Source organism: Oryctolagus cuniculus, chromosome 7 (genome assembly GCF_051225735.1).
Source record: "Oryctolagus cuniculus isolate XC-2025 breed Fujian yellow rabbit chromosome 7, ASM5122573v1, whole genome shotgun sequence".
Lineage (NCBI taxonomy): Eukaryota > Metazoa > Chordata > Mammalia > Lagomorpha > Leporidae > Oryctolagus > Oryctolagus cuniculus.
Genome location: NC_142873.1, coordinates 127859832 through 127882743, shown reverse-complemented (window position 1 = coordinate 127882743; position 22912 = coordinate 127859832). Strand labels below are relative to the sequence as shown.

Genomic DNA, 22912 nt, shown 5'->3' with positions numbered 1-22912 from the left:
CCTGTTAATGTGCTTAGGAAAGCACTGGAAGATGACCCAAGTGCTTGGGCCCCTCCACTCACATGGGAGACCCAGATGGAGTTCCAAGGCTCCTGACTTTGGCCCGGCCCAGCCCTGGCCATTTTGGCCATTTGGGGATTGAACCAGCAGATGGAAGATCTCATTCAGTCTAAGTCTGCCTTTCAATAAATAAATAAACTTAAAAAACAATAGACAGATGGGCATTTATCAATAGGCTAAGACTCCACCTGCGATACCCACATTGTATATTGGAGTCCTGGCTCCACTTCAGGCTCTAGGTTCCTGCTAATGTGCACCCTGGGAGGCAGAAGGTGATTGCCCAAATACCTGGGTCAATGCCACTCATGTGGGAGATCTGGATGGAGTTCCAGGTTCTAGTTTTAGCTTGGCACAGACCCAGGTGTTGCAGGTATTTGGAGAGTAAACCAACAGATAGTAGAGCTATGTCTGCCTTTCAAATTAAAAACTCTACACCTATCACTGGACACATATTAGCCTCAAGTTTTAACGAATACACAGGCAACAGCTGAAATACTTCTGATTGTTTCTAATAACACATTTTATATGAGAGCCAAATTAAGACAGAAAAAAAGCCTCTTATAATGAAGAAAGACAATTTAACATGTAAGACAACATTTTTACTCAGTTACATATGAGTATTAAACCTTATAAATTTAAGGAGAATTAAAAATTTTAATTTTGTATTCCAAGGCATAAAGATGAAAAATGTGTGGAGATTTCCCAAAAGTTACATTGCAATTTATGTCACTGGCTTCAAACCAATTAACTTTTCCTCTATAAATAAAAATCTAAACTTAAGACTTCTTTATTTCTGAAATTTCTCAATACTATCAGGGTCTTGTATTTAAGACACTATTTGTTGGGTTTTAACTACATATCTAAAGCTTTACACCGGCCAGCGCCGTGGCTCACGTGGCTAATCCTCTGCCTGTGCCGCCGCCACACTGGGTTCTAGTCCCGGATGGGGCGCCGGATTCTGTTCTGGTTGCTCCTCTTCCAGTCCAGCTCTCTGCTGTGGCCCAGGAGGGCAGTGAAGGATGGCCCAGGTGCTTGGGCCCTGCACCCCATGGAAGACCAGGGGGAGGTACCTGGCTCCTGGCTTCGGATCGGCGCAGCGCCGGGCATGAACCAGTGGAAGGAAGACCTTTCTCTCTGTCTAACTCTGCCTGTCAAAAAAAATAAATAAATAAATAAAATAAAGCTTTACACTTACAAAATCTTCCTCTTCAAATTGTAGTTTTTCCACCTTGTCTTCTTTCTTTTCTTCCCTAATCTCTGTTGGAGGCTTTTCCTGAAAGGCACAGCCTTTCCGGGTGTGCAAGCTGCCATTCCAGTGTCGATGGTTCCCTGCTCCACCTCCACTCCGCTGGCTCACACCATCGTGATGACCTCGCGAAGAGCCATGCCAACCAGATGTGTTCCCTGTGATTCCAGCATATGCTCCTTTAGAGACACCAGAGTCCACAGAATCATGGCGGAAAAGGGAGGGCTGGTGCCAGGAATCTGAAATAGTAAGGAAAGTACAGTATTAGACTGTTCACTTCCTGGAAATTGAGAAGTAATTGGGCCAGGTGCTTCCTGATCTGGTTTATGATACTTCCAAAAGGCCTTCAGGGGACCTTTTTCAATAAGTTCACAGAAAGAAACCACAAAACACGTCTTTTTTGGGTGAGGTAATTTCTGAGTGAGTTCTTTAACTTAGTAGATGATTTATGAGAAGAGAATATGAAAGCATCAAGAGACTTAGCTCTTTATGTAGGTGCTAGTGACTACTAACTGATAGAAGACCCTGGATTATGCTCATGCATTTCCTCACCCCCAGCCTCAGCTTGCCCAAATTGAGTAGCTTAAATACACTCATGAAAAGATGTATATGGCTCACCTGTAGTTCGTAGGGGTCCATTGTTAAAAAAGCCATCAGAGGAATTGTGTCGACGGCGGCTTACTCCAAATCTACCTTCTCCTCGGGGAAGATGTTCTCTGTGTTTTTCAAAGGTGGCTGTAGGTGACTAAGATGATACAAGTACAGAGGCAGACAAGTGATATTAAGTAAATATATCCTTTTTAGTATAATATTTCATGTCTGGCTTTCAAAGAGAAAAACCCAGTAGTAACAGAAACCCTCCAATAAGAATATACAGAGAGTATACAACAGGCCTCTGACTTAATAGGTAAATCCCAAGTTAAATATTCAATTTATCAATTTACTTCTTTCATCCCAGAAAAGAAGAAAAGGCAGACACTTCTGCTTATGCACCTGGGAAAGCAGCTGAACCTGGACCAAATCCTTGGGCCCTTGCCACCTACATGGAGACCTGAAAGGAGCTCTTGGCTTTGGCTTGGCCCAGCCCACTGCTGCCATTTTAGGGGTGAACCAGCAGATGAATATTTCTTTTTTTAAAATATTTATTTATTTAATTGAAAGAGTTACAGAGAGTCTGAGAGAGAGAGAGAGAGAGAGAGAGAGAGAGAGAGAGATGTCTTCCATCTGCTGGTTCACTCCCCAGGTGGTCACAACAGCGGCGCCAATCCAAAGTCAGGAGCCAGGAGTTTCTTATAGGTCTCCCATGTGGGTGCAGGGGCCCAAGCGCTTGGGCCATCTTCTGTTGCTTTCCCAGGCCATGGCAGAGAGCTGCATTGGAAGTGGAGCAGCTGGGACTCTAACTGGTGCCCATAAAGGATGCTGGCACTGTAGGTTGCAGCTTTACGTGCTACGCCACAGCACTGGCCCCTGGAAGATTTCTGTTTCTCCTGTTACTCTTTCAAATAAATAAATAAATCTTAAAAAAAAAATCCCTAAAACTTAATACTTAAAATAATGATCTTCCAACAGCAGAGGAAAAGATGCTTGCTTTAACTCTGATAATTATTTTTGTAGAACTGGAAAGGAAATTTAAACACTACCCTGATAGACAATTAACATGTACATAAAATTTAAAAAAAATTTCTTGTCAACATTTACTTAATAACAGTATCATAATTTTCTCATCATTCCCATTTTACTCATTTAAATATGAGCAAAGAAGTTGGGGAGAATAGATCTTCGAATTTGTACAACGGTAAGGAAGCAGTTTGAGCAACATTACAAGTAAGTTCATCCAGGAACTCTAATAGTCTTTCCTATTTCAAAGAACTTTATACTACAGCTTTCAAATGGTAACAGACCAGAGTCTTTAAATCCATGAAAAGAATGGGTAAGTTTGACAAGCGCTTATAGGAAAACTATAGGTTGTGGCATAGACATTTTTACATCTATTTTCTTACTATCAATATCCTCAACAAGAGGTGGTTATTCTGAGTTTCCTTTTTTTAAAAAAACTCATTCTAGTTGGTTACAGGTTTTCTTCTTATTTTTTTGACCTTTTAATATAAGAATGATACATTTCAAGTTAATTTTGTGAATGATATAAAGTCAAGGTTAAGGCCTTTCCCTTTCCCAAATACAGATATCCAGCTGTTCCAGCATCATTTATCAATAGCAACAAAAAAATCTCACTAATTACTCTGATACTTAAGCAAAAAAAAAAAAAAAAAAAAAAAATCAACCGACTGTATCAATAGGCCTATTTTTGAACTCTGCATTTTGTACCATTCTTTTATATATGTCTATCCTTATGCAAAAACAACACAACTTTGCTTTATTAGAAAATAATGAAATAGTTTTTTTTTGTTTTAAAAAAAGATTTATTTATTTGAAAGGCAGAGTTACACAGAGAGAGAAGAAGAGGCAAAGAGAGAGAGAGCAGTCTTCCATCCGCTGGTTTACTCCCCAATGGGCCACAATGGCTGGAGCTGTGCCAATCCAAAGCCAGGAGCCAGGAGCTTCTTTTGAGTCTCTCATGTGGGTGCAGGGGCCCAAGAACTTGGGTCATCCTACATTGCTTTCCCAGGGCATAGTAGAGAGCTGGATCAGAAGTGGAGCAGCTGGGACTCAAACCGGCGCCCATGTGGGATGCCGGCACTGCAGGCGGTGGCTTTATCCACTATACCACAGCACCAGCCCAACAGTTATCTTCTAATTATTCTACTTAGTTCATTGTGTTAAAAAGAATTACTCTTTGGGGCCAGCACTGTGACAAAACAGGTTAAGCCGCCACCTGCAATGCCAGCATCCCTTACAGGCACTGGTTCAAATTCTAGCTCTCTGGAAAAAGCACCTGAGAAAGCAGTGGAGAAGAGTCCAAGTTCTTGGGCCTCTGCACCCACATGGGAGATCCAGAGGAAGCTCCTGGCCCGTGGCTTCAGTCTGGCCCTGCCCTGACCATTGTGGCCATTTAGGAAATGAACCAGCAGATGGGAGGATTGATCTCTCTATCTCTATCTTTCCCTCTCCTTCTGCCTTTCAAATAAATTAAAAATATATTTTTTACTTATATCTTTGTAGGTATAAGATTTGCATATTTTTCAAAAAAAATTAAAGAATATTTTAAAAATGTATTTTCTTTTTACTTGAAATCCAGAGAGATTTCCCATCCACAAGTTTATTCCCCAAATGTCTACAACAGCCAGGTTAGGCCAGGTCAAACCCAGACGTCAGGAACTCCACCCAAATCTCCCACATGGATGGCAGGGACCCAAGTGCTTGAGCTATCAAAGTGCTCAAGGCAGCTGAACAATCACTGTCTTTCCCCTTTTCTTTTCCATATCTGCTACAGATAAATGTGCACACATTCCAAAGGCTTGTTTACTCAAGGGGCATTTCACTTTCACCTCTGCCCCTTTATGTCTGACAAAGTATGCTGCAGCTAATACAAAAGCCTTAAGTGCATCATGCAATGAGAAAAACTCAGAATGGAAAAAAAAAAAAAAAAAAAAAAAGGACACCAGCTGTAATAAGATACATACTGATGTAAACTGTTTAATTACTAATTCCTATTAAAAGGAAGGTATCGGCCAGCGCCGCGGCTCACTAGGCTAATCCTCCGCCTAGCAGCGCCGGCACACCGGGTTCTAGTCCCGGTTGGGGCGCCGGATTCTGTCCCGGTTGCCCCTCTTCCAGGCCAGCTCTCTGCTGTGGCCCAGGAGTGCAGTGGAGGATGGCCCAAATACTTGGGCCCTGAACCCACATGGGAGACCAGGAGAAGCACCTGGCTCCTGGCTTTGGATCAGCGCGGTGCGCCGGCCTCAGCAGCCATCGTGGGGTGAACCAATGGAAAAGGAAGACCCCCCCCCTCACTGTCCACTCTGTCAAAAAATAAATAAATTAAATTAAAAAAACAAAAAAACAAACAAAAAAAAAAAAACCAAAAAACAAAACAACACCAAACTACAACAAAAAAAATCCAACCACACAAAACCCCTAACACTGTACAACAGAGGCTACAGGCCAACTATGGACGAAAATGAACTAGTATCTGGACAGTTACTATAGGAATGGAGAAAAGTACCTTAGCTGACTGTGGTGTTGAGAAATTTAGCCAAGCAGGAACAAAGTCATGCTGCGCCATTTAGGTCCAGTGTCTCTTTTTAGCAAGGTGAGGCATCCAACCTCATGGCCAGGATCTGAAAATGAGACAACTAAAATCACTTATGTTTGCCAGAATCTGATACCAACGTGTAAATGAATCTAGAATTATCCTAAGATTTCTTTTACAGAAAGACTTGCCCTCTGACCCTCTCTACAGACTACTTATTAAAGATTCTAAACTAAAGCAAAGATCTGTAAATTAATGACTGCAAAAAAACCATAACAAAAAATATGACATGGATCTGGAAGATTAAATGAAGGAAGCTAATGAGTCACTGAGTTATATTCAAAGAATATGGAGCATTAACACCTACTTTTACTACAGATATTTATGGAAAGGGATTTAATCTGCTTTAGGTATTTGGGTAACTTCTGGCAAAAGCAGTAGATCTTCCTAGGGATGGAAGATAGGACATCTCAAAAGAGTTTTTCAATTTACTCCACATTAGTTTTCTCAAACTAACTAGTACCAGTTTTCCTTAGAGCTCTGTCGGTGTCTCCAAATCAACACAATGATATTCTCTAAAATTAAATACTTCACAAAGCAATGGATATTTGTCATGGCATATATACAGTTTTCTCTCAAAGTTAAGACATATGGTAAATATTTACCCCAGAGTGTAACCTCTGTGGTCCTGTTTCTTGAACTCCTTGAGTCTGCCAGCTGGATCTCCCACGAGATTTTCTTGTGAAAAGGGTGCTTTAGTAGCCTGGCCAGCAGCACGCCTTGTGATGAAGCACAGAAAATGCCAGGCTCCGCGTGGATCTCTCTCAGTCCCCTCAATTGCTCATCTTAAACTATCTAGTTTCTGACACGTTTCCAAATGGGGGGAAGGGGGGAGGGGAAGGGGGAAGGGGAACATAAAAAGTATTTGTTACATTTAAAAAGGGGGGAAGGGGAAAGAGCTATGTCTACATTCACCTCATTCAACTTCCTTGAGTAATGGCACTATGTTGTTGCTTAAATGGGTAATACATGGGCATTTGCACAGTGAGTGTAAACACTGTTCATAACAAGGTCATAGCTAGAGAGACAGGTAAGCTCATATGTGGGCAAACACTGTCATTAAGGTGATAAATGAAAAATAAAATATTAAAGCACTATAAAAGATCTTCTGAGTAGTCAACTCCAGTGGCAAAATATCCACATGACAAAGCCCTTAAAACATAAATCTCGTTATTCTCACACAACTACTAAAAAGTGTGCAGATATATATCTATACTTGTCTTAACCTTCAAAATCTAAGGATAGGAGAAATCTTGTTTATAAAATTAAAAAAAAATCAGGAATTTGATATACTTTTCCCTCCAAGGAATAGCAGCTTTCAAGGCAAATTTCTTGGTATAAAGCTCCTAAATGTATATTCTGTTTCTTTGGTGTTCATAAATTCAGAGCAAAATTCAAATAAGTAAAAAGAGAGGAGTAAAGGATAGACAAGGAGAAAGACAGTTCCAAAATGAGGTTTGCTTCTCTTCTGGTTTCTTTATTTTACTTGCTCTGCTCCTTCCCCCAAACTGAATCCAGCTACTGGAAGGTGATTCAGAGAGTCTTCAATGCTTCAGTAGAGAAATCACTTATTATTTTGGATCCATTTCAATCATTAAAAAGGCCACACAAATTCACCACTCTGTAAATGAAAAAAACAAAGTAACACACAGAATCACAAAAAGCAAAAAAGTCACTGTCATACACACTGCTTAAAGTATCATCAAATGACTACACCAAGGTCCTCAGAGTCAAAACACAGGTTCAGTCTATGTATTAACTTAATGTGCCATCACCTGTAACAATGTAACTGGATATAAACCTTCTAAAGATTTTAGAAAAGTCACCTGAACACTTTGTCTTTTTTATAAAACCGTTTCTCCAATTAGCTATGAAATAATTCCGAAATGCAAATTAATGCATCTTTTAGAGTTATGTTTCTCCCACAAAAGAAACAGATTGCAAAGTGGCTTAAGAAACTAACAGCATGCTGGCATATTACCACGGTCATCAAAATGTAATGATTCCCTATTATTCACAGTTAGATCATTAATAAAAGACATCTACTTTAGTACTCCCCATGTATTTATATGATACATAGTTCTACATACCTAGCTATCAACTAAGGAGAGTCAAAACTTTTAATAACGAATTCTAAATGCACTGAGACATCACAAAAATTTGTGAAATTCCCAACATTTTTCGAGGGACTTGAGGCTTTCTTTTGCAACTATGCTGCAAAACATTTGTAACTATGGGAAATTCTGGTCTACACTAGTAAATTCTAGTTTAGATTAAATTTTTCACTTTTTTTTTTTTTTTTTTTTTTGACAGGCAGAGTGGACAGTGAGAGAGACAGAGACAGAGAGAAAGGTCTTCCTTTGCTGTTGGTGGTTCACCCTCCAATGGCCACCGCGCTGTGGCCGGCACATTGCGCTGATCCAAAGCCAGGAGCCAGGTGCTTCTCCTGGTCTCCCATGCAGGTGCAGGGCCCAAGGACTTGGGCCAACCTCCACTGCACTCCTGGGCCATAGCAGAGCTGGCCTGGAAGAGGAGCAACCGGGACAGAATCCGGCACCCTTACTGGGACTAGAACCCGGTGTGCCAGCGCCGCAGGCAGAGTATTAGCCTGTCAAGCCGCCGTGCCGGCCATTTTTCACATATTTTACAAAGCGGCCATACTCTACTTTAACTTCATGGGAATTAGAAACATCAAATTCAGAACAGTAATTATCTTCTTCAGGGAAAAAAAATCAAATCAAGAGGTACCAAGGATACATGCTATGGCACAGTGAGATTAAGCCACCAACTGTGATAACCACATCCTATGTCACAGTGCTGGTTGGAGTCCTGGCTACTCCACTTCTGATCTTGCTTCCTCCTAATGCACCCTGGGAGGCAGCAGCCACTGTGGCCAATTGGGGAGTGAACCAGTGGATGGAAGACTTTTCTCTCTCTGCATAACTCTGACTTTGAAATAAATAAATATTTTTTTATAAAAGCTATTGATTAGACAAGCAGATAAAAAGATGGAAGATCTGAACAATGTAATTTTTAAGTTTATATATCAAAATTATAAAGGGAGTGACTGGCACGGTAACCCATGGGGTAGGTGGTCACCTAAAACATAGTGTCCCATGTGGGCACTGAAACCCTGGCTGCTCCACTTCCAATCCAGCTACCTAGTAAAATGCCTGAGAAACCAGTGCAAGGTGGCTCAAGTACTTATAGGGCTCTGCCATCCAGGTGGGAGATGACTTGGATAGAGTTTCAGGCTCCTGGCTTCAGCCTGGCCCAGCCCCAGCTGTTGTGATCATTTGTGGAATGAATCAATGGATGAACAATCTCTGACAACTCTCCTATCAAATAAATCAATCAATCTTGAAAAAGAAAATAACTTTCTCTTGCTGTTTCCATTTCCTCTTCCTGAAGAATTTCTTCTCAGAAATCATAAAGTAAGGTCAAATAAGGTAAGGATCAAGCAAAGGGAGGAGCTGCAGAAGCCCCAAACAGGGTGCAGCTCATTCACAGCAGTGTAAGCAAAGTATATCAATGGGAGGATAGCCTAATGCAGTGTGGGAGCATGAGTAGAATGAGGAGAGCATCCTGGAGGAGGAACAAGGCCAACCAGATCTAGGGCTTTAATGTAGCAAGATGTCCTACACAGATGTTGCAACCTGGGTGTGGTGAGGAAGATATCTGTGCAAGGGGAGATGTGATAGCTAAAGGCTGGTTACAAACTGGGAACTGATTTTAGAAATAAACATTAAGAAAAAATGGGAGCCATAATTCTTACTGTGGGAGAAAAGGAGGCAATGATAAAACTTCCAATACTTTAAATAGAAATACAATACCATGGGTAAGTGGAATATAAAAACCAGAGTAGTACTTAAGGGAAAATGAGCTTTAACTACATTTTTCTTTAAACAAGACTAAAAACAAATTTACCTAAGCATTCTTATCAATAAGATGGGAAATAAGCACTATAAAGCAAACCTAAAGAGAAAGGAGAACAAAACAAGTTAGAAAAAACACAGACGATAAAAAAAAAAAAAAAGATATTTTAAAGAAAAGAAATAGGACTGCTTGCGAAGACTGCATCCTATACTGGAATAAGTGCCTGGTTTAAGACCAGCCAGCTCTGCTTTTAATTTCAACTTCTTGCTAATACGGACCCTGGGAATCTGCAGAGAATGCCTATTCAAGTGACTGGGTCACTGTTACCTATGGGGGAAACCCAGATTGAGTTCCGGTTACCACCGGCATTTAGGGGATGAACCAGTGGATGGAATAATTTTGTCTGTCTTTCAAATAAAATGAAAAGAAATTTTAGGCTGGCGCTGCGGCTCAATAGGCTAATCCTCCACCTTGCGGCGCCGGCACACCGGGTTCTAGTCCCAGTTGGGGCGCTGGATTCTTTCCCGGTTGCCCCTCTTCCAGGCCAGCTCTCTGCTGTGGCCCAGGAAGGCAGTGGAGGATGGCCCAAGTGCTTGGGCCCTGCTACCCCATGGAAGACCAGAAGCACCTGGCTCCTGCCTTTGGATCAGCGCGGTGCGCCGGCCGCGGCCCGCCAGCGGTGGCGGCCATTGGAGGGTGAACCAACGGCAAAAGGAAGACCTTTCTGTCTCTCTCTCTTACTGTCCACTCTGCCCGTCAAAAATAAATAAATAAATTTTAAAAAGTTTTAGATAGGGACTGGCGCTGTGGTGCAGTGGGTTAAAGCCCCAGCCTGCAGCGCCGGCATTCCATATGGACGCCAGTTTAAGACCCGGCTGCTCCACTTCAGATCCAGTTCTCTGCTGTGGCCTGGGAAAGCAGTAAAAGATGGTCCAACTCCTTGGGCCCCTGCACTTGCATGGGAGACCTGGAAGAAGCTCCTGGCTCCTGGCTTCAGATCAGCTCAGCTCTGGCCGTTGCAGTCATTGGGGGACTGAACAAGCAGAATGGAAGACATCTCTCTCTCTCTCTGGCTCTACCTCTATGTAACTTTTTCAAATAAAGTAATTCTTTAAAAAAAAGTTTTAAATAAAAACTGGATAGTTTCAATATAAATTATTATATACTCTCCCTTAACTTTTTTTTAAGATGTATTTATTTATGCGAAAGTCAGAGTTACACAGAGAGAGAGGAGGACAGGCCTAGAGAGAGAGGTCTTCCATCCGCTGGTTCACTCCCCAATTGGCTGGTGCTGTACTGTTCTGAAGCGAGGAGCCAAGAGCTTCTTCTGGGTTTCCCACGTGGGTGCGGGGGCCCAAGGACTTGCGCCATCTTGTACTACTTTCCCAGGCCATAGCAGAGAGCTGGATTGGAAGTGCAGCAGCCGGGACTCGAACCAGCACCCATATGGGATGCTGGCACTGCTGGCTTTACCTGCCCTGCCACAGTGCTGGCCCCTCCCCCTTGACTTTTAAATGTGAATCAGAAAAACTTTCCTTCTAACAGTATCAGGTGAAGATATGATGAATCTGTACCCATAGAGTTTGCTCTCTTGCTTCTCACACAAGTGGGTGCCCTGTTAAGTGAATTGGGATAGGACAGGTTGCATATTGGCCCAGGCTTGAAGTTCCAGGGTAGCCTGCAGAAAGAACAGTTTAAGGATAAATTCCTTGACACTGGTTCTGCAGTCCAGTCTAGAATTTTTTTTTTTAAACAGGACTGAGTAGAGGCTCTGAGGAAGGCACATTTTCTTTTTTTCAATCTTAAAAAAAAAATTGTTCTTTTCTTTTATTTGAAAGGCAGAGAGGCCAGCACCGCGGCTCACTAGGCTAATCCTCCGCCTAGCGGCGCCGGCACACCAGGTTCTAGTCCCGGTCGGGGCGCTGGATTCTGTTCCGGTTGCCCCTCTTCCAGGCCAGCTCTCTGCTGTGGCCAGGGAGTGCAGTAGAGGATGGCCCAAGTGCTTGGGCCCTGCACCCCATGGGAGACCAGGAGAAGCACCTGGCTCCTGGCTCCTGCCATCGGATCAGCGCGGTGCGCCGGCCGCAGCGGCCATTGGAGGGTGAACCAACGGCAAAGGAAGACCTTTCTCTCTGTCTCTCTCTCTCACTGTCCACTCTGTCAAAAAAAAAAAAAAAAAAAAAGGCAGAGAGCAAGACAGCTCTTCCATCTACTAGTTCACTCTCAAAAATCAGAGAATTGAAGTTCAAGGAAGGGCGATGAATCACTTAGTAAACTGTTAAACACAAAGGAAAAATACTTTAATTTTAAACATCACTAAAGATACTCGAGTTTTCTCAATGACATGCACCACCATTTTAGTCTTGTACAACTCAATCTCAAGTACCTGTAATGTAGTCCTAACTGAGACAGTGATTCCAGAAGCATTAACCTGGCAATGCTGTGCTCCTATAGAATTAAAAATTCTAAAAGTAGTTATATATCCTGTAAGAATACTTATCCACCACTCTCAGTATACTCCTACAGTCTGACCTCTGCATGTATATGTATTGTGTGTGATGAAAGTTTGCATGCTTAATCTAAGTGTTTAGTGGAAGAGAATAAACACAGTGAAGACCAAAGAAATTCCTATTCTGGAAATGAAGTACTAAAATGAAAAATGCCAGCATGCCAATTACAACTTTATTAAGATGGGGAATTATGGGCCTTTTGCTTTATTTTAATAGTCAAATGCTTCTGTAATGAAACTACTTTGTTCTGCAAAGTTCTTCAATGATGCATTCTACGGCTGAGGTTATTTATGTAGTGACTAACTGAGGGCTTTGCTTAGTATTGAGTCCTTTTTTTTTTTTTTTTTTTTTTTAAGAATTAGCTACTGGGGACCGCACCATGGTACAGCAGGTTAAACCTGTGCCTGCGGCGCCAGCATCCCATATGGACACTGGTTCTAGTCCCAGCTGCTGCTCTTCCGATCCAGCTCTCTGCTATGGCCTAGGAAAACAGTGCAGGATGGCCCACGTCTTTGGGCCCCTGCACCTGCGTGGGAGACCCAGAACGAGCTCCTGGCTGCTGGCTTCACATCAGTGCAGCTCCAGCTATTGCAGTCAATTGGCGAGTGAACCAGCAGATGGGAGACCTCTCTGCCTCTCCTTCTCTGTGTAACTCTTTCAAATAAATAAATCTTTTTTTTTTTAAAAAGTTCATTTTAAACACATCTCCTATGAAATGACATTTCTATTCTATCTATACTATATAAAATAATTTATAAGGATAGCTTATTTTCTCCTAACAAACATCTTTCATTTTTAATAGCCTATGGGGAAGGGGGCTGGCACTGTGGCTGTCGTCTCCAGTGCTGGCATCCCATATGGGTACCAGATCAAGTTCTGGCTGCCCTACTTCTGATCCAGCTCTCTGCTGTGGCCTGGGAGGGCAGTGGAAGATAGTCCAGGTCCTTGGGCTCCTGCACCCATGTGGGAGAACCGGAGGAGTCTCCCGGCTCCTGGCTTTGGATTAGCTAGGCCAAGTTCCAGCCTTGTGGCCATTTGGGGAGTGAATAAGTTGATGGAAGGATGGAAGATTTTCTTTCTCTCTTTGCTTCTAACTGTTTCAAATAAATAAATTTAAAAAAAGACCTGGCTGCCCTGCTTCTTATCTAGCTTCCTGCTAATGCTCCTGTGAAGGCAATAGAAGATGTCCCAAGTGCTTGAGACCCTGCCACTCAAGTGGGAGACTAGAAAAGACGCAATTCCTGGCTCCTGCCTGGCCCTGTCTTAGCTGTCATGGCCACTTGGGGAGCAAACCAGCAGAGAGAAGATCTCTCTCCCCACTTCCCTGCCTTTCCAATATGTGTAAAAAAATTTCCTAGAACTCATATCCACAAAAGTGAAGAATATGAAGTTGGCCCAATTTTGAGATGTTTTTAGTTTACCAACATTTTCCCATAGTATTTACAACACTTTTTCTTTAGCTAACACCAAACACCTAGAATACTGTGGCATGTAAGTATTTGCTGATTGAGTGTAAATAAATGGACTAGTAGCATGACACATATTCAATTTCATGAAGCAAATTCAAATTGTGTTCAAATCAGGAGTTACCAGTTTACACCATGAGTAGCAGTATTTAAAGAGCTTGCTTCTCCTTCCCCACCTAGCCAGACTTTGCTGGAGGCATAAAATGGTGACCACCTGGTATAGCAAGCTAAGCGCCTCCGCCTTCAGTGCCAGCTTCCCCTATGGGTGCTGGTTCCAGTCCCAGCTGTTCCACTTACAATCCAGCTCTCTGTCATGGCTTGAGAAAGCAGCAGCAGGTGGCCCAAGCACTTGGGCCCTGTACTCACATAGGAGACCTCGAAGAAGCTCCTGGCTTCAGGTTGCCCAGCTCCAGCCCTCGCAGATATTTAGGGGTGATCCAGCAGATGGAAGACCTTTCTCTGTCTCTCCCTCTCTCTGCCTGTTTCTCTACTCTCAAATAATTTAAAACATTTTTTTTTTTTGACAGGCAGAGTGGATAGTGAGAAAGAGAGACGGAGAGAAAGGTCTTCCTATTGCCGTTGGTTTACCCTCCAGTGGCCACCACGGCCGGCGCGCTGCAGCCGGCGCACCGCGCTGATCCAATGGCAGGAGCCAGGTACTTCTCCTGATCTCCCATGGGGTGCAGGTCCCAAGGACTTGGGCCATCCTCCACTGCCATTCCCGGGCCACAGCAGAGAGCTGGCCTGGAAGATGGGAAACCGGGAAAGAATCTGGCGCCCCGACCTGGACTAGAACCCGGTGTGCCGGCGCCGCAAGGCGGAGTATTAGCCTATTGAGCCGCAGCACCGGCCATAATTTAAAACATCCTAAAAAAAATAATAATGTTACCACCTACTGTGGTTTTCATTTGCATCTTTTAAACTATCAGTTCACTGTGCTTACTTTTTTGTAAAATACCCCTTTCTATCTTATTATCATTCTTCTTTGGTCTATACCAATCCTTTGATTACTAGTTTTGCAAATACCCTTTCTTCCCTTCATGGACTATCATTTGATATTCTTTTAACTGTCTTTTCTTTTTTGAAGATCTATTTATTTATTTGAAAGTCAGAGTTACAGAGAGAGAGGGAGAGACAGAGTTTTCCATCTGCTGGTTCACTCCCCATTTGGCCTCAATGGCCGGAGCTACGCCGGCCCGAAGCCTGGAGCCCGGACCTTCCTCCGGATCTTCCCAAGTGGGTGCAGGGGACCAAGGACTTGGGCCATCTTCTACTGCTTTCCTAGACCATAGCAGAGAGCTGGATAGGAAGTGGAGCAGCCGGGACTCAAACCGGTGCCCATATGGATGCCAGCACTGCAGGTGGCAGCTTTACCTGCTCTGCTACAGTGCTAGCACCCCACCCTTTTTTTTTTTTAACAGGCAGAGTGGACAGTGAGAGAGAGAGACAGAGAGAAAGGTCTTCCTTTTGCCGTTGGTTCACTCTCCAATGGCCGCTGCGGCCGGCGCATCGCGCTGATCCGAAGGCAGGAGCCAGGTGCTTCTCCTGGTCTCCCATGGGGTGCAGGGCCCAAGCACTTGGGCCATCCTCCACTGCACTCCCGGGCCATAGCAGAGAGCTGGCCTGGAAGGGGGGCAACTGGGCAGAATCCGGCGCCTCGACCGGGACTAGAACCGGCGTGCCAGCACTGCTAGGTGGAGGATTAGCCTACTGAGCCGCGGCACCGGCCGTACAGTGCTAGCCCTTTTAACTGTCTTTTGATGAACAAAAGTTCTTCATTTAGTGAAAGTTGTGACTGCTTCTTTTATGACTTTTTTAGAAATATATTTATTTGAAGGTGAGATTGAGAGAGACAGATCTTCCATTCTCTGGGTCACTCCCCAGTGGCTGCAACATCCAGGTTTGGACCAGGCCAAAGCCAGGAACTCCATCCTAGTCTTGCAACATCTGCTGCTTCCCAGGCACATTACAGGAAACTGGATTGAAAGCAGAAACTTCAACTGGCATGGCAACACAGATGCTCAGGATGCCCATGTCGCAACAGGCAGCTTAACCCACTGTGCCACACTGTAGGCTCCTGTGATTTACATTTTTGTCTTATAATAAGCTCTCTTCTTCAAAGTTCTAAGAATGCACCTACATAATATGTAAGTTTTATAGCTTTGCCTCTTTTTTTTTTCTTCAAGATTTATTTATTTTATTTGAAAGAGTTACAGAGAGCCTGAGAAAGAGGTCTTCCATCCGATGGTTCACTCCCCAATTGGCCACAACAGCCAGAGCTGCGCCTATCCAAAGCCAGGAGTCAGGAGCTTCTACTGGATCTCCCATATAGGTGCAGGGGCCCAAGAACTTGGGCCATCTTCTATTATTTTCCCAGGCCATAGCAGAGAACTGGATTGGAAATGGAGCAGCCAAGACTTGAACTGGCGCCTATAAGGGATGGGCGCCGCTACAGGCAGCGGCTTTACCTGCTACAACACAGTGCCAGCCCTAGCTTTGGCTTTCACAAGTTAAGACTTCAAAGATAGACATTTGGCACAGGGGTTAAGCTGCTGCTTGGAGCACCTGGTTTCAAGCCCAGGTTCTACTCTCTATTCTAGCTTCTTGCAAATGCATACCCTGGGAGGCAGGAGGTGATAGCTCAAATATTTGGATCCCTGCTACCTATGTTGAAACCCAGACTGAGTTCTGGACTCCTGGCTTCAGTATGGCCCACCACAAGCTGTTGTAAGCATTTGGGAAGTAAGACTTCAACAGTCCAAACTGATTTGTTTATGGAATGCAGTTCAAGTCAAATAACCTATTGCCCCAGAAGTATTCCTTCTTCACACAATTGTAAAGCCAGCTCTTATCATAAATCATTTCTACTTACTTATATATGTGGGTCTTGTGCCCAAGGCTTCAGTTCCACTGGTGTATTTATCTATTACTACACTACTACCATGTATCTTAACTATCTTGGCTTTATAACATCTTGCTATGTAGCAGGTCAAGGCCACACTCCTACAATATAAGACATATATAGACATTGGCTATTTTTGGCTCTCATATAAATTGAGAAACAATCATATCGAATTTGTGGGAAAAAAACTAAGAAAAATATTATGACATTACTTAGAACAATGAATCTAGAACATTACAAAGGGTCTTCAAAAAGTTAATGGAATGTCTATTATGACAACTATGCATGGATTTTAAATTCTTTAGCATCAAGATAACTTACCTTTAATTCCAATTTTTCCACAAACTCTTTGAAACCCTCCATAGAGAACTGACATTTTTTTTTCTTTTTCTTTTTCTTTTTTTTTTTTTTTTTTTGGACAGGCAGAGTGGACAGTGAGAGAGAGAGACAGAGAGAAAGGTCTTCCTTTTGCCATTGGTTCACCCTCCAATGGCCACTGCGGCCAACACACTGCGCTGATCCAAAGGCAGGAGCCAGGTACTTCTCCTGGTCTCCCATGGAGTGCAGGGCCCAAGCACTTGGGCCAATCCTCCACTGCACTCCCTGGCCACAGCAGAGAGCTGGCCTGGAAGAGGGGCAACCGGGACAGTATCTGGTGCCCTGACCGGGACTAGAACCCGGTATGCCGGCGCCGCAAGGCGGAGGATTAGCCTAGTGAGCCGCGGCGCCGGCCCGAGAACTGACATTTTCATAATGAATCTTCCAAATCATAAGCATGGTCCATCTCTTACTTAGGATTTCCTTAGCATCTTTTTTTTTTTTTTTTAAAGATTTTATTTATTTATTTGAAAGAGTTACACAGAGAGAGGAGAGGCAGAGCCAGACAGAGAGGTCTTCCATCCGATGGTTCACTCCCCAAGTGGCCACAACAGCCGGAGCTGCGCCAATCTGAAGCCAGGAGCCAGGAGCTTCCTCTGGGTCTCCCATGTGGGTGCAGGGGCCCAAGGACTTGAGTCATCCTCCGCTGCTTTCCCAGGCTATAGCAAAGAGCTGGATCGGAAGAGAAGCAGCTGGGACTAGAACCGGCGCCCATATGGGATGCCGGCGCTTCAGGCCAGGGCATTAACCCACTGTGCCACAGCGCCGGCCCCTCCTTAGCATCTTTAAACAGTGGGTTAAAGCCCTGGCCTGAGGCTCCGGCATCCTATATGGGTGCCGGTTCTAGTCCCGGCTGCTATACTTCCTGTCTAGCTCTCTGCTACAGCCTGGGAAAGCAGTAAAAGATGGCCCAAGTCCTTGGGCCCCTGCACCCACGTGGGAAACCTGGAAGACACTCCTGGCTCCGGATTGCCCCAGCTCCAACCCTTGTGGCCATCTGGCGAGTGAACCAGCGGATGGAAGACCTCTCTGTCTCTACCATCTCTCTTTAACTCTGCCTTTCAAACAAATAAAATAAATCTATATATTAAAAAAAAATGTTCTCCAGGAGCCGGCACTGTGGCATGGTGGGTAAAGCCACTGCCTGGAGTGCCAGCATCCCATATGGGCACTGGTTTGAGTCCCAGCTGCTCCACTTCCGATCCAGCTCTCTGCTATTGCCTGGGAAAGCAGCAGAAGATGGTCCAAGTCCTTGGGCTCCTGCATCCATGTGGGAGACCCGGAAGAAGCTCCTAGCTCCTGGCTTCGGATCAGCCCAGCTCCGGCTGTTGCGGCCAATTGGGGAGTGAACCAGCAGATGGAAGACCTCTCTCTCTCTGCCTCTCCTTCTCTGTGTAAAACTTTCAAAATAAATAAATCTTAAAAAAAAAAAAATGCTCTCCATATATAATTTGTATATCTTTTAAAAAGATTTGTTCTTGGTACTCTGTATTTTTTGGATGCTTTTATGATATTTACTTTCAATGACTACTGATGGCTATTAAAAATTATGTGCAGCCATCTTGTTAAACTTTTCTACTAATAGAGAAACTATTTTATGGAACATATTTAACTTTTAGGAGCCTATCAGATGTTTGGGTATAGTTGTTAAATAGGCAGCAAGATGTGAGTATGTATTTCATGGTAGAGGTACATGATGGAGACAGAATCCTTATATCAGGAACTCATTTCCCTAATTCATTTTGGAGATAATAACATTACTCCACTCATAAGGACAAAGCCCTCAAAACTTAAATCTCCTCTTAAAGGTCCCACCCCTCAACATTGCTGCTTTCCCCCTCACAGGAGCTCTGGGGACACATTCACACTAGAGTATCCAGAAATCATACACAACCACAAGAAGTACTAATACATACTATAACTTGGATTAACTTTGAAAATATTGTATAATGCTACATGTTAAGAAGCCAGACATGAAAAGACCGAATGATCCTAGATATATGAAATGTCCAGAAAAGGCACATTCAGAGACAGAAAATAGATGAGTGGTATACCAAAAACCACTAAATTTTTGCTATAAGTGCATATTTTACATTATATAGATCATAGCTCAATAAAACTGCTCCTGCCAAAATTAGGTCAATAATTGACAATGAACTGGAAATTCTTTTAGCATCCATGTGACACACCAACACTGAAAGTTTGTTTCTTGTTGCAAGGAGGGGAAGACTGTTTTAATACACAGATCAGACTACCATCACCTTAATCTAGAGTTACTCAAATAGGTCAACCAGGTCATCTTGTTTTATGGCACGATGCAAAATGAGGAATACTAAGCAGGATTCAGACTATAATATAACTGTTTAGTGTTGTGTTGCTTTCCCCCCAGTTCAAAAGAAGACTATAGCAGCTTGGGACACTTGGTCTCATACATGTTGTTAACAGCCAAACACATTTGTAAGCGATCCCAATAAACCTTTTGCATGTAAACTTTTTTTTATTTGACAGAGTTATAGACAGTGAGAGAGAGACAGAGAGAAATGTCTTCCTTCCGTTGGTTCACCCCCCAAATGGCCGCTACGGCCGGTGCTGTGCCAATCTGAAGCCAGGAGCCAAGTGCTTCTTCCTGGTCTCCCATGTGGGTGCAGGGGCCCAAGCACTTAAGCCATCCTCCACTGCCCTCCCGGGCCACAGCAGAAAGCTGGACTGGAAGAGGAGCAACCGGGACTAGAACCCGGCACCCATATGAGATGCCGGTGCCGCAAGGCAGAGGATTAACCAAATGAGCCGCGCCGCCAGCCTTGCATGTAAATTTTAAAGAAAAGCACATGAATTAGGAAAAAAAAACAAGCTACATGATACAAGGATACAGTTCCACAAAACCATTCTCAGGACAACAGGCCCAATCTCAAAGTCAATGTCATTGAAAAACAAGGACTACAGTTAACGAGACATAAGGAAATTACACTAACATGCAACAAGGTCCAGGATCAGATACTGGTTTCAACAGCTACTTGTAATAAACATTTTTTGGATTAGCTGGGAGAAATCTGAATACACTCATACGCAAAGTGGGCATCACCAACTATTTTAGGAAACATTAGAAACCTACCATGTATGTGCTCAGACAATGATCTAGAAAAATGCACCAAGTTAACAGCTAGGGGTTTCTTGGTGATGTTTATATTTATATATTTATATTTATATAGTCTATACTATACATATATATATGTGTGTGTGTGTGTGTGTGTGTGTGTGTATATTTGTAACAAATTATTAAAGGAAAACGCAGGCATTTGGACTATTGGTTAGGACCGTGGAGTTGGGGGGGTCCGAAACAATATGTGGTACAGCAGCTAAATCGTCATCTACGGTGCCCACATGGGAGTGCCCGGTTCAAGTCTCAGTTACTCTGCTTCTGATCCAGCTTCTTGCTAATGCACACCCTGGAAGGCAGTAAGGGATGACTCAAGGACTTGGATCCCAATACCCAAGTGGGAAGCTTGGTCCAGACCCGGCCATTGTGGCCATTTGGGGGGTGAACCAAAAGATGGAAAACCTCCCCCCTCTGTAGCTCTTTCAAATAAATAAATAAATCTTTAAAAAAGAGAGAAATAATAAATATTAGCAAGTTTTACAAATCAGGGTTCTTGGTTGAATTAAAAGCAAAAAAGAAGCCATGTTTAGGTAGCTTAATAGAAAAAGAAATTTATCAAAACACTGGGAGTTCAGAGAATGACTGAGATACTCCCTGATTGGTCAAACAAGCAAAAACCAAGGGATGCTAAGCAGTCAAAACCACTGCCAAGGTCACACCACAGAAACAGCATGCTTAAGAAACTACCCGGCTAGCACTGCCACCACAAATAGCCACTGGAATGAATTCCAAATTGTCCTGGCTTCTTAGCATCTCTTGCTCCAGATGCAAGTCCCCAGTGAAATACATCCAAGTTGGCACTGCCTGAATCACGTGCCCTGCTCTGGCTGCCAAGGATCCAAGAAAGAAAGTTTATCTATGGGGGGGCTTCAAAAAGTTGGTAGAAAAATGGAATTAGAAGATACGTTTATTGTACTGCAATTTTTAAAATAATTTATGTATATCAAGTGTCTTCAAAATTTGTGAAAATGCCTATTATGAAAATACACATATGGGGGCTGGCACTGTGGTACAGCGGGTTAACACCCTGTCCTGGGGCACCAGCATCCCAAATGTGCGCAGATTCAAGACCCGGTTGTTCCACTTCTGATCCAGCTCTCTGCTATGGCCTGGGAAAGCAATACAAGATGGCCCAAGCCCTTGGTCTCCTGCAAGCTCCTGGCTCCTGGCTTTGCATTGGTGCAACTCTGGCTGTTCCGGCCACCTGGGGAGTGAACCAGCAGATGGAAGACCTCTCTCTCTCTCTGCCTCTGCTCTCTCTGTGTAAATCTGACTTTCAAATAAATAAATCTTAAAAAAAAAAAAATACACATATGGACTTCAACTGCGCACCAAAACAAACTTCTCTTTTATTTCCATTTTTCCATCAACGTTTTGATGTACTCACATAAGGTTTGCAAATGTGTGCACACAATCTTTCTAGCAATCTCTTCTATTCAGATGCACAAAAGGGCAATAATGTAAGGGGCTAAAATGGCACAGACTAAAGAAACAAGGAAAGATCTTTTTAAAGCCAATACAGTACTCCTGCCAGTCTTACCATTAGTAATAAACTTTAATCACTGTGCCTTCTTTTGCTTCATTCCTCCAACCATATATTACGTGGGCCCATATATCCACTAGGGAGACCTGGATGAAGTTCCTGGCTCCTGACTTTGGCCTGGTCTGGCACCAGCAGTTGTGGCCATTTGGGGAGTGAACCAGTGAATGGAAGATCTCTCTCTCTCTCCTGCTTCCCGTTAACTATGCCTTTCAAATTAATCTTAATAATAAACAAAAGTAACTTCACAAAGCAATTTTTTTCTAAATATTTATTTATCCATTTGAAAAGCAGAGTGACAGACACAGACAGACAGACAGACAGACACACACACACACACAGATTGCCCATCTACTGATTCACTCTGCAAATGCACACAACAGCTGGGGCTAACCCAGAAGTCAGGAACTCCATACAGTCTCCCATGTGGGTGGCAGGAACCTAAATACTTGGGCCATAATCCACTGCCTCTGAGGACACATTACCAGGAAGCTGAATAGGAAGCACAGGTAGAACTAATTCCAATATGGAATGTGGGTGCCCCAAGCTGCAGCTTAACAGGCTAGCTGCCCCACAATGCTCACCCTAATACAAAACTTTAAAAAGGAATAATATTCATAGTCTTTCTCAGGTAAAAATTATTTTTTCAATACTGTTTTTCCTTAAGATTTATTTATTTATTTATCTGGAAACGCAGAGTGATAAAAATGGAGAGACAGAAAGAAGGGAAAAAAATCTGCTTCCCAAATGCCAGTGGCAGCCAAGGCTGGGCCAGGCTGAAGCCATGAACTCCACCCATATCTGCCACCTATGTAGGTAGCAGGAAACCAAGTAGTTGGACCATCAGCAGGAAGCTGGATAGAAAGCAAAGATACAAGTATCCCAAGCAGGTGCTTAACTCAGTGTACTACAATGTATGCTCCCTTGAATATTGTTTTTCACCAACCATCAACACTTACTCTTCCACAACTAAAAGGCTGAATTTACTTATGTCACAACAGTCCCAAACAAGAATGGTATACTTAAAATAAGACCAAGATAAGGTTAATCCTATCAGACTATAAAATATAAAACAAACAGAAGTATACTCATTATCTGATGCAATCTTACATATTTAATTCTACGAGCGAGATTCAGATTACTATAAGCGGTTTTTATCCAGGTATCTGAAATCATAAGGCTTTTTTTTAAATTAAAAGCTTTATATATTTATTTGGAAGTCAGAGAGAGAGAGATACCTTCTATCTAATAGTTCACTCCCTAAATGGCTGCAATGGCCAGGATCGAGCCAGGCCAAAGCTAGGAGCCTGGATCCAAGAACTTCATTTGGGTCTCCCACATGGGTGGCAGGGGCCAAACCCTTTGAGTCATCATGCGCTGCTTTTCCCAACTCATTAGCAGAGAGCTGGATTAAAAGAGCAGCAGCCGGGGCATGAACTGGCACCTATATGGGATACCAGCATCACAGGCAGTAGCTTTACCCGCTATGACCCAACACCAGCCCCAGAAATGTTTTTAAATTAGCAAAATGTTTTTATATTTGCTATAGCATTTGCTCATACCACAC

General features: G+C 43.2%; 1 protein-coding gene across 13 annotated transcripts in view; it reads right to left on the bottom strand.

Moving 5' to 3' along the window:
• The window catches only part of GPBP1L1 (GC-rich promoter binding protein 1 like 1), a 62129-nt gene that overhangs the window by 28283 nt on the left and 10934 nt on the right, over nt 1-22912 (bottom strand). For 6 of the 13 annotated variants that reach the window (XR_016211052.1, XR_016211051.1, XM_051857840.2 and 3 more), the window contains exons 2-5: nt 6122-7137; nt 5430-5544; nt 1925-2051; nt 1256-1545 (exon numbers count right to left, since the gene is read on the bottom strand). Coding sequence is in view for 11 of the 13 variants with exons in the window: in XM_051857840.2 (XP_051713800.1) it covers nt 1256-1545; nt 1925-2051; nt 5430-5489 (477 nt within the window). In the remaining 2 variants the exon portion in view is untranslated. Of the gene's footprint in view, nt 1-1255; nt 1546-1924; nt 2052-5429; nt 5560-6121; nt 7138-9443; nt 9492-22912 lie in introns of all 13 variants that reach the window. The other 7 variants (XM_070078573.2, XM_070078572.2, XM_089300758.1 and 4 more) reach the window with 4 other exon arrangements.